Source organism: Salarias fasciatus, chromosome 5, assembly GCF_902148845.1.
Source record: "Salarias fasciatus chromosome 5, fSalaFa1.1, whole genome shotgun sequence".
NCBI classification, from domain to species: Eukaryota; Metazoa; Chordata; class Actinopteri; order Blenniiformes; family Blenniidae; genus Salarias; species Salarias fasciatus.
Window position 1 is genome coordinate 36,937,997 of NC_043749.1, and position 14,782 is coordinate 36,952,778.

A 14,782-nucleotide genomic window follows, 5' to 3' on the forward strand; every position below is an offset into this window, starting at 1 on the left:
AATCAAAATTATTGAATATTTTTATGATACAGTGTAGATTACACTTTGCTGGTATATAGAGTAATGTTAAAGGGGTCCTATTATGCAAAATTCACTTTAAAAAGGTGTCTTTACAATCATATTGCCTCCCAGAGCCTCTGTATGATCCCCCAGAAGTGAAAAATTCAGTCACCTCCCTCAATTGTGGCTCCACTTTTAAGAAAATATACACTCAAACAGGCGGTTCTGAAATCTTCCTCTTTCTGACGTCATGAAGAGGAACGCCACTCCCCCCCGGAAGAGAATCCAGCCTTTGGCCGCCCCCGGACAGGTCGCTCATCTTGGCTGTATTTTCTCATCCATCGCCAGTGTTTTCATAAAGTCAGCTCCTCCACCGTCTTCAGGTGGATCAGCTGACGAGCTGACAGTTTTTGCTAACTTAGCCACAATTAGCTCGGATGGGAACGTAGCGGAGCTCCTCTCCCCAGCAGAAAGGCACTTTGAGTCGGCCTCGGCTGTGACGGCGCCCGGGCGTCTGACTTCCAGGGCCGAGTTGGGGCCGATTGGGTAAACGGCCCGGAGCTGCTCCACGGAAGCTGGTCCCGAAGCCGGCGGAGACGCACGGCTCGCCCGGCCGCTGGGCTGCTCCTCTCCTCGCCGGGAGGCTGTTGAGCTCCGGAGCCCAGCGGAGGCGCACTGCGCCCGGGCGCAAAGTCAACACACACCGGCAGCGCCGTCCGGATGAAGAGGGCTGCTCCTCTGAGAGGCTCTCTGCTCTCGATGTCACACCAACAACACATGATATAAAGAGAAAAAAAAAAAAAAACACACCTCATTTCGCTTCTGTAAGGTCGCTCTGCTCGTCCAGCCACATTGATCTGTAATTTATAGACTTCCAGCAAGGATGAGTACATGGTTTATGTTTTGATCTCAAATGAGAGCTTTTCTTTATCCAATAGTTACTTTTGTTTGGTTTATTCTATATAAAAACGATAATTTCTGCGTTTGCTGCTGTCTGGACCCTGTTCAGCTGATTCTCTCCTCCCGAGGCGGCGGAATAACAACATATAGGAAAAAGTTTACATCCATGAGGTCGTGCATTGTTTTTTATTTTGAAACTTCCGGTGTAAGTTCCTGTAAGGTGCTTTCTTAACGACAGTAAATTTACGAGGTGGGCGTGGCCAGATGCGTTCAAGTTCATCACGAAAAATAGGCTGTCAAAAACAGGCTGTTCTGAAGAAGGCTCCTCAGAGCCACTTTTTAGACCCTCAAACTCCAAACATAGGACGAATTTGGGGCAAACAAACTTATATACCATGTTTTTGGGCGTCCGTGACCTATATGACGTGACTGAAAAATAGCATAATATAACTCCTTTAACTTTGATTCTGTATTTTACAAACAATGTGAAAGAAACTGATTGGCTTGTGTGTTGTTTTAGTCGGGAAACGACTTGATGTTGATGTACAACTTCGATTGGTTCTTCTTTTACTCTTTACATTTTTAGACACAACTGTGCTGCTATAGCATTTGCATCAATCTTGTGGCTGCAATGTGTCAGCTGCTCACAAGTCTGGACAATGATTGGAAGGGTTACCCAGAGAACTAACTCAACCTCATCATCTTTTTGCGTGCCCCAGTCATCAGAAGTTTCAGTTTGCATTTTGCACTCTGACTTTTACATTTTGTCTCACATGCAGGCAGCTTGGAAGAAAGACTGTTTCAGCCTTTTCCTTCTCAGCAAACAAATCCAGTCTTGCCTCGTCAACCTTGCCTTGCTTGGTAATGAAAAACTTCTTAAGGATGCTGATGCTGAATCATAGATGGGTATTGACTGGACTTTCTGAAGACAGGACTCATTTCAGCACACACACCCCATGCTTGCCTTTGAGTGTTATTGTCAGTGTAGGTGTGACTGAACAACATACCACTGGATTCTTCAGGGCCAAGATTGACCACCATATTCAGGGCCAATATTCACCAACTGACAGCCACCTAATTAAAGCTAGGGTCGGCGATCTTGGAAATCTAGCATTTAGCACGAATGTAGCATCTTCCCAAGGCTCCACCCAGCTCCCACCCCATTGGAGGAGCTCCCATTGGGAGCGAACGCACGAGATGCGGAAGCACCACGCACACAGAGTTTGTGATCACCTCCAATGTTATTAACCTTTCTGACTGCCCGTACACAACGTGCATAGGAGCGCACCGCGCCCGCTCCGCTTCCTTCTATTTTTCACGCGAGCCGCGAGCGCCGAGAGCTCCTTGGCAACGCGCTCTGAACCAGGGCCAGTGCACGCCATTGAAATGAACGTGCAGGGCGAAGGGATTTGATTGGTTCCTGAAGAGCGGTCCGCGTCTTACGATTGGTCGGAGTTTTTACTGTCCTGTGGCCGCTACAGTTGACAGATTTTTTCCGCCCCTTTTTCCGTCCACATAATGTATTGACTTCTCCCAGCGGGCGAGGAGCATTTCACTCAGTATGGCAAAAAGTGCTTTTGGACAACATCGTCTACCCTAGCTTTAAGTTACCCTTGCCAAATCATTTGAGTTGTCCAAATGATTCCTAAGCCTGCATTCTGAAGAGCAGCGACACACTTGCTGCAACAATAAGAATATCTGATAATGTACTTTTTCAAAAAGTACATTTTGACCTTTATTTGTGGCAAATGTGGTGCTTATATGACCAAGTGAAAGATAGGTAACACTCCACTTGAAGCATACCTGTATAACGCATTATAAGTACATTTAGATAGCATTATAATGCCATTATAGCACTGTGTAGGTATAGTTATAAACACTCATAAATGATCACAATGCTTTATAACATCAATCAGGGCCAGGGCCTGGTGTATAACCCTAACCCTGTGCTGTATAGTGGGTTATAAAACATTGTGATAATTTATGAGTGTTTATAACTACTTATAATGCATTATACAGGTATGCTTCAAGTAAAGTGTTACAGAAAGATGCTTATGGAATATTTTCTTAATCCACCCCCTATTTCTCTTGTGGACCCCGGTCTGACGGGAACCCATGCACCTTGAAAACATGATTAAGAACTCCCTTGTCTCCTTGGTGGTCAGCAACTTAAACAGGGCAATGAAATGCACCATCTTAGAGAACTGGTCAACCACCAGCTATTACATCATTCAAAAAACTGAGGTTTTATAGCTCATTTAAACTAATCTCCAGTTAAATCAGAAACAAGTTTAGAGAGAGAGAGAGAGAGAGAGAGAGAGAGAGAGAGAGAGAGAGAGAGAGAGAGAGAGAGAGACTACAGGACAGAAAGAGAGCACATACTTGGAGAGAGACTAAAGGTTAGTGACAAATGAAAGTGAAACATGGTGAGTAAAGGCCTATTCATTCTCCACAAGAACAAGGACAAAGTTCGGCAGGATGATGTCATTCAGCAGCCAAACAAAGTTCTCCTGCCGGCTGACATTTTATACTCCAGCAGAAGCTGTTTCAACTCAAAGGCCACAGCCCTCTGAGGCCACGGCCCCTCAGTGCTGACTCCACTTCTCCAGATGTTTCAAGCAACTCTGCATGGCTGATAGTGTAGCAATGACAGAACCGGGTCCTCATTAAGTTAAGGAATGAGTTTTCAAAAACTTTCAAAAATAGGCCTATTTGTGGATAATACTGGAGTTACATAAATGGCTTTTAATTGTTTTCCCTCAAACTGTCCTTGAAATTGTGGTTAAGAACTCCCCCCCACCCCCAACACTAAAATGGTTTGGCCAAGACATCATAGATGATTTTGCCAGAAGGAAAGTTCAGCACATGGCATTTGGAGTTCAAATCTAAACATGTCCCACTAACAGTAGTCTTAATGGTAAATATTCATTTATTTCCTGTAGGGCTGCATGGTATTTGCCTCATAAACCAGGCCCGCCCACTCCTCATCCCCGTTTGGATTTTGGAGTTGAGCTCAGTCTGGGTAGGAGCCCATAGAAGGGGATTTCACTCTGTCGTGAAATGGCCGAGCCAATCAGCTGCTTTTTGTTTTCAAATTTTTTTGGCGAATTCCGGTAGCTAAACCGGAAGTGCGCATCACTGCGCGTAGCGGAGATTACGGACTTTAACTTTAACCATCATCTGAAAGCTGCAATAAGTAAAGTTATAGCCAAAATACCAAGAATTACAACAATCAAGCAAGAGCAAGAGTCTGCGCTTGGTGAGTTTCAAACAGGAAAAGACGTTTTTCGCGTGTCTTTGCTTGTAGGGAAGCTAGAGCTAATGAGCTAATGCTAACCCTTAGAGAAGTGAATGTATTTTGATGACGTTTTTGTTTTGAAGCACTGATTGGCTGAAGTACGCTGTCAGTCAAAGGAGTAACCACTACCCCCAGCTCCAAATCCAAATGTGGATGAGGAGTGGGGGCGGGGCTGGTTTACCAGGCTAGCGTGGTATGACAGTAGAAATGATATAAATTTAGCCACAGTAGAGATTTGCGCTCTGCTGTCATCTAACAGTAGGGCGACAGTAGCTCAGTTGGTAGAGCAGGTCATCTTATAACCGGAAGGTTGGTGGTTCGATCCCTGCTCCCGCAGGCGTAAAACTGTCATTGTGTCCTTGGGCAAGACATTTCACCCACCTTGCCTAGTATGAGAGTTGTGAGAGTGAATGGTTGGTGGTGGTGGGAGGGGCCGATGGTGCAGACTGGCAGCCTCGCTTCCGTCAGTCTATCCCAGGGCAGCTGTGGCTACAGCAGGAGCTTACCACCACCCAGTATGGAGAGAATGAAGAATGCAATGTGAAGCGTCTTTGAGTGTCCAGAAAAGCGCTATATAAAACCAATGCATTATTTTTATCTAACCTGAAACAGTTTAACCGCTACTATGTAAATAGAATGTGCAGAAACGATCGTTCAATCGTTTTCTTTTACTGAAAAACGGTGCATCACATCATTGAACATGTTTCATCTTCTTCTGGTGCACAAATTGCCGGCTAAACACTCTTTTTCTGACAACATGCAGAGAGAGCCTGGCTTCAAGGGCCATCTGTGGTGTCTGTGTAAAAATAAGGTTGAACATGCAAACAGCACACCTAGTGGCATGCAGTGCAAATGCAGGTGAATGAAACAGCGACAAAGCCCATTCAGAAACACTTCCATTATAGGTTTTACTCTGCAACATTTATACTGCAATATATATCGTTACCATGAACAGCCCTAGTTTCCAGCTAGTGTCAGTACATATGAAGAGTGTATTTGGCAGCAACAACTTATGTGCAGTTTGTTAATGTTAACCATTATTGCAAATTCCTGTCACTTGTCTTTAGCAGAGAGAGATGTGAGGAGAGGAGAGGAGAGGAGAGGAGGGCAACAGGAGTGGAAGAGCAGGAGCGAGGAAGAAGACAGGAGAGGAAGAATGAGGGAAAAGGAGAGGTCCAGGTGTGGAGAGGGATGGGGGGCTCATCCAACATTATCTTGTCCCGGGCCAAGGGAAAACTGTCAGCTGGCCTGAATGGGAGTGTCGAAGTAAAGCAGGAAAATCTGACCAACTACAGAAGACTTCTCGATCACCCAGCCGAAGAAAATTCTTACAGGAGGATGGTGTGAAGCGGCCGAAGATTGGCCAGGAGGAGGTGCTGGTCCTGGTTAAACTTCGTTCTTGTTCTTGTGGAGTATGAATAGGCCTTAAGAAAAGAAAGAAGCTCACAGTAGGTCCTTCAGCAGTCTTAGTAAATGATCCAGGGTCGCCTGAAGCAGCTCCAACTGTAAAAGTGCTTTATCAGTTCAGCCTTACTAAGGGTGCTTTCACACCTACAGCATTTGGTCCGCTTGAAGCAGATTAGAGTCCGCAACACCTGCAGGTTTGGTTCGTTTGCGCTGGTGTGAAAGCAGACCAGTTAATTTTGGTCCGGAACAAAGAACTGTACCGAGACCTCGTCGAGAAGGTGGTCTCGGTGCGTTTCCAAGCGGACTCTAGTGCGGTTCGCTGCTGTGAACGTTGACCGGCCTCGGTCCTGTCCGCTCTGTTATGGAGAAGGCTTTTTGGTCGGCGGAAGCTTCCATAGCAACACATGCAATCAGGGTTCACTTCCATCACCCAAAACACGCTATTGTGTGAACAGCGCCACCAAGGGGCTGGAGGGTCATAGTGGATAGTTTGTCTGCAAAAACAAGTGGTGTGAATGCCAACCGAACTAGCTGACAGCTGCAACATTTATGTCCGAATCGAACCACTCTAGCAGACTAGTAGATGTGAAAGCACCCTAAAACTAGGAGCTGTGGCAGTGATCACAACAGAGGTTCTCCTGTTCTGAGAATGTCACATTTCAATTTGCACAATGTCAAATTGACAGCCCAAGAAAGCCCATGCCCACATGCCAGAATCTAGACCTGATCTGAGCTTTTGTCTTCCCTGTGAAGTCTGGCCAAAACACACAGGTTGGAGGTCAGAAAAGTAGCTCTGAGTAGGATAGGTTGGATAATACAATTAAAGGTCATATATAGGATATGATTGCCTTTTGACAGCTAAATGAAACTTGTGCTTTGTCCCTCCTGCCTCAGACTCTCCCATCTCCTTGTCCCTGCTGGCTGTTTACATTTTGCTCGGCATGGTGGCCGGAGGCATTGTGCTCTGCTGGTGCTGCTGGTCCCCCGGCTGGTTCCTTTGGCGCATCAGCATCTGCCGCTTCTTACCCTGCTGCAACTCGACCTGCGCCTCCTGCCACATCTGCATCCACAGCAAGGAGCACCGGCTGGCAAAAATCACACCACACACACCATCGGTCAATGGAATGCCAACAAGCTTGGTGACTGCTGCCAACAGTACTGAGGAACATGTCAGCACAGCAGCCATGTAGAGCAGGAGGAATCATCCAGTTCTAAAATGAGGAGTTGTGAATGCAGAACTGTGACCCACAGTGAACATGGTGAAGAACATTTCAGGAAGGCTGGAACAATGTAGTTCAGGACACACAATGCTGAGCTGAACAGATATGAAAGGATCCAAGTTCTGGATAAAATTTGGGTTTTGTGCTTTAAGAATCATATTGTGCATATCATCATGCATTAAAAGCAGATAGGTAGAGCTATTTCCAACTAAACTACACATGCTGTCAAAAGCGCTGACTGAAGTCACATGCCTTCTCTCTACACCAGGGAGCCCAGGGACCAGAACTTGGTTGTTGAGGTTCAGTCTGGCCTTTGACATTATCTTTCATAATGTAACAAGAAAGTATTTAGCTTTATTTGTCAATGTTTCATATAAGGCACAGAGTGCAAAGTCAGGACATGTTTTTTTTTTTTTTTATGTCACTGAATTTAACACCTGCAGCCACATTTAAGAGTACAGTTTGATTTTTGCATTACTTTTTCTTAAAAAAAAAATAAAATTCTGGTTGGAAATGTTGGAAATAAATGAAATCACTCATGTTTTTTCCACGTTTATGTGTCCAGGTCCCTTGAGATTAATTCGGGCTGGTGTGTAGAAACATGATTGGATTACATGATTTGACATGATTATACATGTCAAATCATGTAATTCAATGGCAAAATCCAATGACCAATAATGTCATCATTTTAACAGTTCAGTTATACATTGTAAAACAAAACTCAATACCTTTCCAATAGTGCAATAACATTTTGACAATAATTTTATATTTTCTTTGTGTTTTTTTTTTTTTTTTTTTTTTTTACTTTTGCCATGTTATTCAGGTAGCATTAACAATTCTTTTGGAAAAAAAAAATATCTTACCTACAGCTAATAATGCGCAGCTTAATAAAACTAGTAAGTTCATGAAAACAGCGTATTTGTCATTTTGTGCAGTTAGGTGATCAAAAATAGTTACATCACTGGTTGCTGCAGGCTCCATGTGGAAATGGATTCATCATTATATGTAGCTTCACCCTCTTTTACATGACAGCCACTCTGAAATTCAGTTTGATGGAGACTCTAAGTGAGTTGGATGAGTGCCAAAATTTTTTTAAAACATTAAAGTCAAAGTATTATTTTCATTACCTGCTCTCTACATTCAGATTCTGATCCTGTGTTGGGTTCCACCATTCACCCCATCTCCTCCAAACTCTTTTGACTTTAGACATCATACTGTATGATAAACCCTTCTATTTGGCTGCTGCATTCACAATTTGCGTATTCATGCAGTTGGCAATCAGGATATTTACCAGTTGGGAAGGCCCCACTTCCTACTTTACAGCAATCACATGAGAATTATTAACAAACAAGATGGTGAACTCCAGTTGGGTTGATTTATTACTGGTCTCTAGGAAACACACGATCCAGCTCACCATCACAGACATCAACCAAGAGACAGATGAAGTGATTCTCATTAAGGATTGTTCATTTTACATTTCTGCATATCTACTGTACTGTACCCACTTGTTTTGTATTGTTTTGTGTTTTTTTAAACTGATAAACTGTTATAACTTTACCTATAAAGCTTTATCATTACAAGCAGCCATTGTGTTTCAGTGAAGACAAAGTCGTGTATGATTGGAGTTTTTTTCTATTAACTTTGACACAAACCACAGTGATTTTATGTGACATTAGGTGCTACCAAGAAAACTAAACTCACAGTTTCCCACAATATGAATTTACCTGAGGCTGTCAAACTCAGATCAGTCTGTTTTTCTTGGAAACTTAATGTGTGTTTTTACATGAAGATGACTGCAATCAGGCCCGGCGTCAGGGGGGCAATTAGGGGGGCAATGCCCCCCACCCACCCTCCTGTGCCTCCTTGTCCCCCCTGGCTGTCAAAGGGTTTTTTTTTTTTCTTATTAAAAACAAAATAATTCATAATTTCTTTTGTGTGTCACATTGTGTTAATTCATATTCAGTTAACTGAAATAAATAAAATTTAAAATAATTTTAAGTTACGTTTCGGCTTCTGTCATGTGACGTGTGCGTGCTGCTGCAAGTGCAGACCCGGGGTCGAGGGAGGGCAGACTGCCTCGCCCCCTCAGTCAAAATATAGTATTTCATTAAAAAAAAAATAAGTTTTCAGTCTATTATGTGCTTAAAAACAACAGCAAACTCCACTGGCTTGGTCAAATTAATATGTGTTGTGCTATTCAAAATTAAAAAAAAAAAAAAGAGGAGACTCCAGCTCTACTAAAGGTTAGAGCTGGCTATTTTATCATTTTTTTGTTACTATTTGTGCTTCTTTAGCAATGTGGTTAATGATCATACACTGTAAAATTTTTCACCGGGAATTCACAATAAATTATTGGATAAGTTTTGCATGACTTTCACAGCAAGGATTGCAGCATGATACTGTGAAATGTACTCACAACAATTTACTGTGATTTCACATCTGTGATGTCACAATGCATTGTTGTAAATGCACAACTGTTTACTGTAACTTCACAGTTTCAATGGCAAAGCGCTTACTGTGATATTAAAGTACACTACTGGGGAATTACAACCTTTTGCTCTACATCATTACAACAGGGCCCTGTACTTTTACAGTGTGTGCTGTGAAAGTAATGCACAAGTCGGCAGTAATTTACTGTGAAAGTAATGCAGATGAAGCATCCATTTACTGAAAATTTATAATCATTGTACAATTAAAATCAAATCCCCCACAGCCACCACACCCTGAAATGTGTGCCGAAACCTGCGATTCAATTATGTGTCAGAGTAACAAACAGACATGTTATTTTTTTCATCAAATTTACTTTAATATGTAAGAAAGGCAACATCCACAAAATGCCATAGCAGGAATACACATTACAATCAAGGTACAATTTAAATCAAACCCCCCACCGCCACCACACTCTGAGGTAAAGTCACTGTCAGCCCAATGACGTATTTGTGATAGGGTTGGTTTTTGTTTGATGCATGTTTTATTTGTGGTTTTATTGTGTGGTTTATTTATGGTTTTAGTGAAGTTTTTATTTGCATGCACTTTTACCAACAACCCTTGAACGCACCACAGGCAACACCGATGAGCAGCATCCACAGCAGCTGGGTCTGGGGAGAGACGCTCTCAATTAACAGGATTGGCAGCAGCTGGGGAGGCAGGACCTTCATGTCTTAGGGAGCAGCCACAGAACGAGTGAGGAAGCGGATGAGAAGGACGACCTGAGTCAGCGCTGTCGAGACCTTCATCTGAACCAGGAAGTCCAGACACCTACGGAGACTTCGACTACCAGTCCAGGAAGTATTATTTTTTGAGTGAGGAGCGGCAGACTCACCATTGACAGCAGGGCCACGGAGGAGCGGCAGACCCACCGTCAACAGCAGAGGACTGGGCAGGATTTTAACAGTTTTTAAAATAAACCGGTGTATTTTTTTAACAGAATATTGTGGTTTTTTTAACCTGCTCCCCCTGATCCAAAAGGACCTGCATTTGGAGTCCTAGGCTCTTTAACCTAGGTGGCGTTGTCGGCATTTTTAGTTAGTGATTTTGGGGAGTTTTTTTTTTATTGTTATACATGCTTCACACGTCACAATTTTCTGGCGTTGTCGGCAGGATCGGGGATCGAGCAGGTTAAAAAAAAAAAACCTAGGATTTTTTAAAATTTTTATTGTATTTTATTTTTTCACAATGATGATGCCTGTTATTTCTACATATCCACACAGAAGGTGCATGTTGTGATGGGTGCATTAACTGGTGCAGCTAAAAGGCAGATCAGTGTGTTACCTTGGGAGGAGCGTAATACCACAGCCAAAATCTTTGCAGTGCGTGATGGTCTTTACCAAGAGCGGGTGTCCGTGTCTCGGGTTAGAGCCCAGTTTTATGGTTGTCGGCAAAAACCAGATGAGGCTGTGCAATCTTATGTCCTGAGGTTGAGAGAGCTCCATGGCAGGCTGCAGCAACTCGACCCAGATGGAGCCCCCACGGATGGCCACCTAAAGGAGCAGTTTCTGCTCGGACTAGAGGAAGGACCCTTGACCCAGGCGCTAAAGAGGCATGCCCGACAGCACCCAGCTGGAACTTTTGACCTCCTTCAACAGGAGGCCTTACTGCTGGAAGAGGATGGATGTGGGCACCCATGGTCAGAGGTAACCTGTACAGCTGTCGGGGGGGCCAGTAACCGCTCTTTTCAACCACAGAAACCTGATTGGAAAGCTGAGTTTAAGCGGGAGATTTTGACGGAGCTTAAGGACCAGCTGAAGGACTGGACACAGGAACTCCTCCGGGAGCTCCAGCCACAAAACGCCCAGAGCAGCCCAGACACACCCACCACGAACCCGGATGGCAATCGGGGACGCCTGCGCCTTCAAACCTGTGGGCTGCAGATGGGAAGCCGATTTGCAGGCGCTGTCACCAAGTGGGCCATATTGCTCGGTTCTGCAGGAATCGTGATCAACCAGCACCTTTAAACTAACGTGCCCCGCTACTGAGGCTCGGGCGGTGGGGTTAGGACAGGAGCAAAGGTTGGAAGAGCCAGCTGAGGCCCTAATTGGGGAATGCCCACATGTTGAAGTGAGGATGGGGGGAGTTAGCATGGCGGGACTTTTGGACACAGGTTCCCAGACGACACTGATGCAGCACAGTGTTTTTAGTCAACACTTCCCAGCGCATGAGGTTAAAGAGCTCCCAACTATGATCAGACTCAAAGCTGCAAACGGCCTTCGTATCCCTTGTTTAGGCTCTGCCATAATGGATTTTGTTATTAAAGGCCATGAGATAGCCCAGCGAGGAGTATTCATAGTGGAAGATGAGTTCTCGTCTAATCCCCTCATTGTAGGCATGAATGTAGTACGAGCATGTTGGGATACAGTGTTTCATAACCCTAACGGTCCAGCGTCTTTCTCCTGTCAGAATCCAAAGTTTCAGAATGCTTGGAGAGCTGCTTTCGCTCTATGCCGCAGGACTGAGGTGACCTCAGAAGATGGCTTCCTGGGTTATGTCTGGCCAGCTCGCCGCCAGGGGATCACTATACCAGCCAGAAGCGAGGTTGTGGTGTGGGGCCGGGCCAAAGTCGGGCCATGAGGGGGTGACTACCATGGGCTCGTAGACACTCCAGGAGCCCGGTGCCATTTCTGTAGCCCGGACTGTGGCTGTAGTCAAGCAAGGCCGACTCCCTATTCGCATCCGTAACCTGCATGAGTTTCCGGTCTCCATAGGACGCTACCAGAAACTGGGCAGGCTGTTCCAGGTGGACGAAACAGATGTTCATGGAGCGCGTGATGTTGACCTGAAACTTGGTCCTGATAATGTGGTGGAAGTGAGCGTGGTGGACGTGTGCAATGGGGTGAAAGAGGACCAGACCTTTGAGGTACTGAAGTTGGCTGACCGACTGGACCTGGCCCTGGAGGAGCAAGGTCAGCTGGCAGCTCTGCTGCAAAAATGGGAGAGTGTCTTTTCCACCCATGAGGAGGATTTTGGGCGAACTGATGCAGTGAAGCACTGCATCCCCAGGGGTGACGCAACTCCCATTAGGGAACGCTTCCGACCCCTGCCACCCTTGTTGTATAAGGACATGCGAGCCCTCCTGGCAGGTATGTTGCAAAAAGGCATCATTGTTGAAAGTTCCAGCCCCTGGGCAGCACCTATTGTCATGGTGAAGAAGAAAGACGGCAGCTGGAGGTTTTGTGTTGATTATAGGAAGCTGAACGCTGTTACTCATAAAGATGCTTTCCCACTTCCTAGGATTGAGGAGACCCTGACCTCGATGACCCAGGAAGAGTGGTTCTCCACACTGGACCTCGCAAGCGGCTACTGGCAAGTGGAGGTGGACCCAAAGGACCAGGAGAAAACTGCCTTTACAACCCCAATAGGTCTATTTGAGTTTCAGTGCATGCCCTTTGGCCTTTGCAACGCACCCGCCACGTTTCAGCGTTTGATGCAGCAGTGCCTCAGTGGTCAGATTACAGACTCTCTGCTTGTCTACTTGGATGACATTATTGTGTATTCTCCTGATTTTACCACCCACCTTAAACATCTGGAGGAAGTGTTTGAGTGTTTGTGGAGGCATGGCCTGAAGCTTCGGCCTGATAAGTGTAAATTACTCCACCGACAAGTGAAGTTTTTGGGGCATGTGGTAGACCAGAGGGGAGTGATGCCAGATCTGGAGAAAGTGTCCGCTGTGGTTGACTGGCCAGTCCCCACCACAGCCAAAGAACTGAAGGCCTTTTTAGGATTGGCCGGGTAAGATAGACGTTTTGTCCCTGGGTTTGCCAAACTTGCACGGCCTCTGAACTCTCTCTTGGTTGGCATTCTGAATGATAAACGCCTCAGTTCCCGCCCCTTAAGTTGGTCTACCGAGGCCCAAGTTGCCTTTGACAACCTGAAGAATGTGTTGACAGACGCCCCTGTTTTGCCCTATGCTGACTTCTCCAAGCCCTTTGTCCTGTACACAGATGCCAGCCATCAAGGGTTGGGAGCAGTGTTGGCTCAGGTCCAGGAAGGTAAGGAGCGAGTGATTGCATATGCCAGCCGGAGCCTGCATCCTACGGAACGTAACGATGCTAATTACAGCTTGTTTAAATTGGAGCTCCTGGCATTAAAGTGGGCAATTGCAGAGAAGTTTAAAGATTACCTGACTGGAGCGGAATTCATTGTATATACGGACAACAACCCTGTTTCCCACTTCCAGTCTGCAAAGTTGGGTGCAGTGGAACAGCGCTGGGTGGCCCAGTTAGCCCCATTTAACTTCAAGGTCAAGTACCGTGCTGGAAGGGAGAACACCAACGCAGATGCCCTCTCCCGGTTCCCTGCGACTTGCCCTTCATCAGAGTGGCCGTCCACCAGCACTGCAGGAGTGGTTGTGTCGGCTGCCGTGGGGCAGGAGGAAGACCGTCCAGGACCTAGTGACAGCTGGGTGGCAGAGCAGCAGGCTGATCCTGATATTCAGACCGCCAAGAGGTATGTGGAGCAGGGATTTCTCCCCCGCGGCCCTGAACAGAGCACCCTCACTGTCGGAGCCAGGAGACTATTAAAGCAGTATAAGAGACTCTGTGTCCAGGAAGGGGTTCTGTGTCGCCGATTCATTGACTCTAACACCCAGGAGCAAATGTTCCAGGTTGTGTGTCCAGGTCCCCAGCGTCGAGACGTGTGGAGACAGTATCATGAAGCTGCAGCACATGCCGGAGTAGAACGGACATTAACCACCTTGAGACGGCGTTTCTACTGGGTCGACATGGAGAGTGAGGTGCGGGGTTTCCAGTCTGGGTGTGTTGTTTGCAGCCTGCAGAAGGACAGAGCAGAACCAAGAGCTCCATTGAACCCGGTTTCCGTTACGTACACACTGGAGGTAGTAGCTCTTGATTTTCTCTCCCTAAATAGGCCGGGCGACTCGTATCAGAACATTTTAGTTATGACAGACATGTTTACCCGCTATTCTTGGGCTGTGCCCACTCGTGACCAGACAGCAAAAACCACAGTGCGTGCCATCTGGTCCCAAATAATACATTCGGCTGCCCCGCCCGATTTCATTCTGACCAGGGCCCAAATTTTGAATCAGACCTGATGAAACAACTTTGTAACCTGTACGGGGTGGCTAAAAGTAGGACCACCTCATACCACCCTGCAGGTAATGGGCGGGTAGAGAGGATGAACCAGACTCTGCTCAGTATGCTCCGTACCTTGGAGGCTGAGAAACAGAGTAGGTGGCCTGAGTACTTAACAGAATTAGTACAGGCCTATAACAACACAGTGCACCCTGTTACCGGATATGCCCCGTCCTATCTGATGTTTCGCCAGCACCTCAGGTTGCCGGTAGATATAGGGTTGGGCGTGGTGCAAGAGAAGCCAAACCATTCAGTGGTAGGCTGGGTTTGGGATCACCATAAAAAACTGACGTATGCTTTTGACTTGGCACGCCGGAGGATGACCAAAGCTTCCGAACAGGCAAAACGTCGTTATGATGGGAAGGCTAATG

At 45.9% G+C, this 14,782-nt stretch overlaps 1 protein-coding gene across 1 annotated transcript in view; it reads left to right on the forward strand.

The window, feature by feature from the left end:
• The window catches only part of ldlrad2 (low density lipoprotein receptor class A domain containing 2), a 48,701-nt gene extending 34,704 nt beyond the window's left edge, over positions 1-13,997 (forward strand). Inside the window, exons 4-7 of the mRNA XM_030091689.1 lie at positions 12,027-12,224; positions 13,263-13,361; positions 13,638-13,819; positions 13,938-13,997. Of these exons, the coding sequence (XP_029947549.1) occupies positions 12,027-12,224; positions 13,263-13,361; positions 13,638-13,819; positions 13,938-13,997 (539 nt within the window). The remainder of the gene's footprint in view (positions 1-12,026; positions 12,225-13,262; positions 13,362-13,637; positions 13,820-13,937) is intronic.
• The last annotated feature ends 785 nt before the right edge of the window (positions 13,998-14,782 follow it).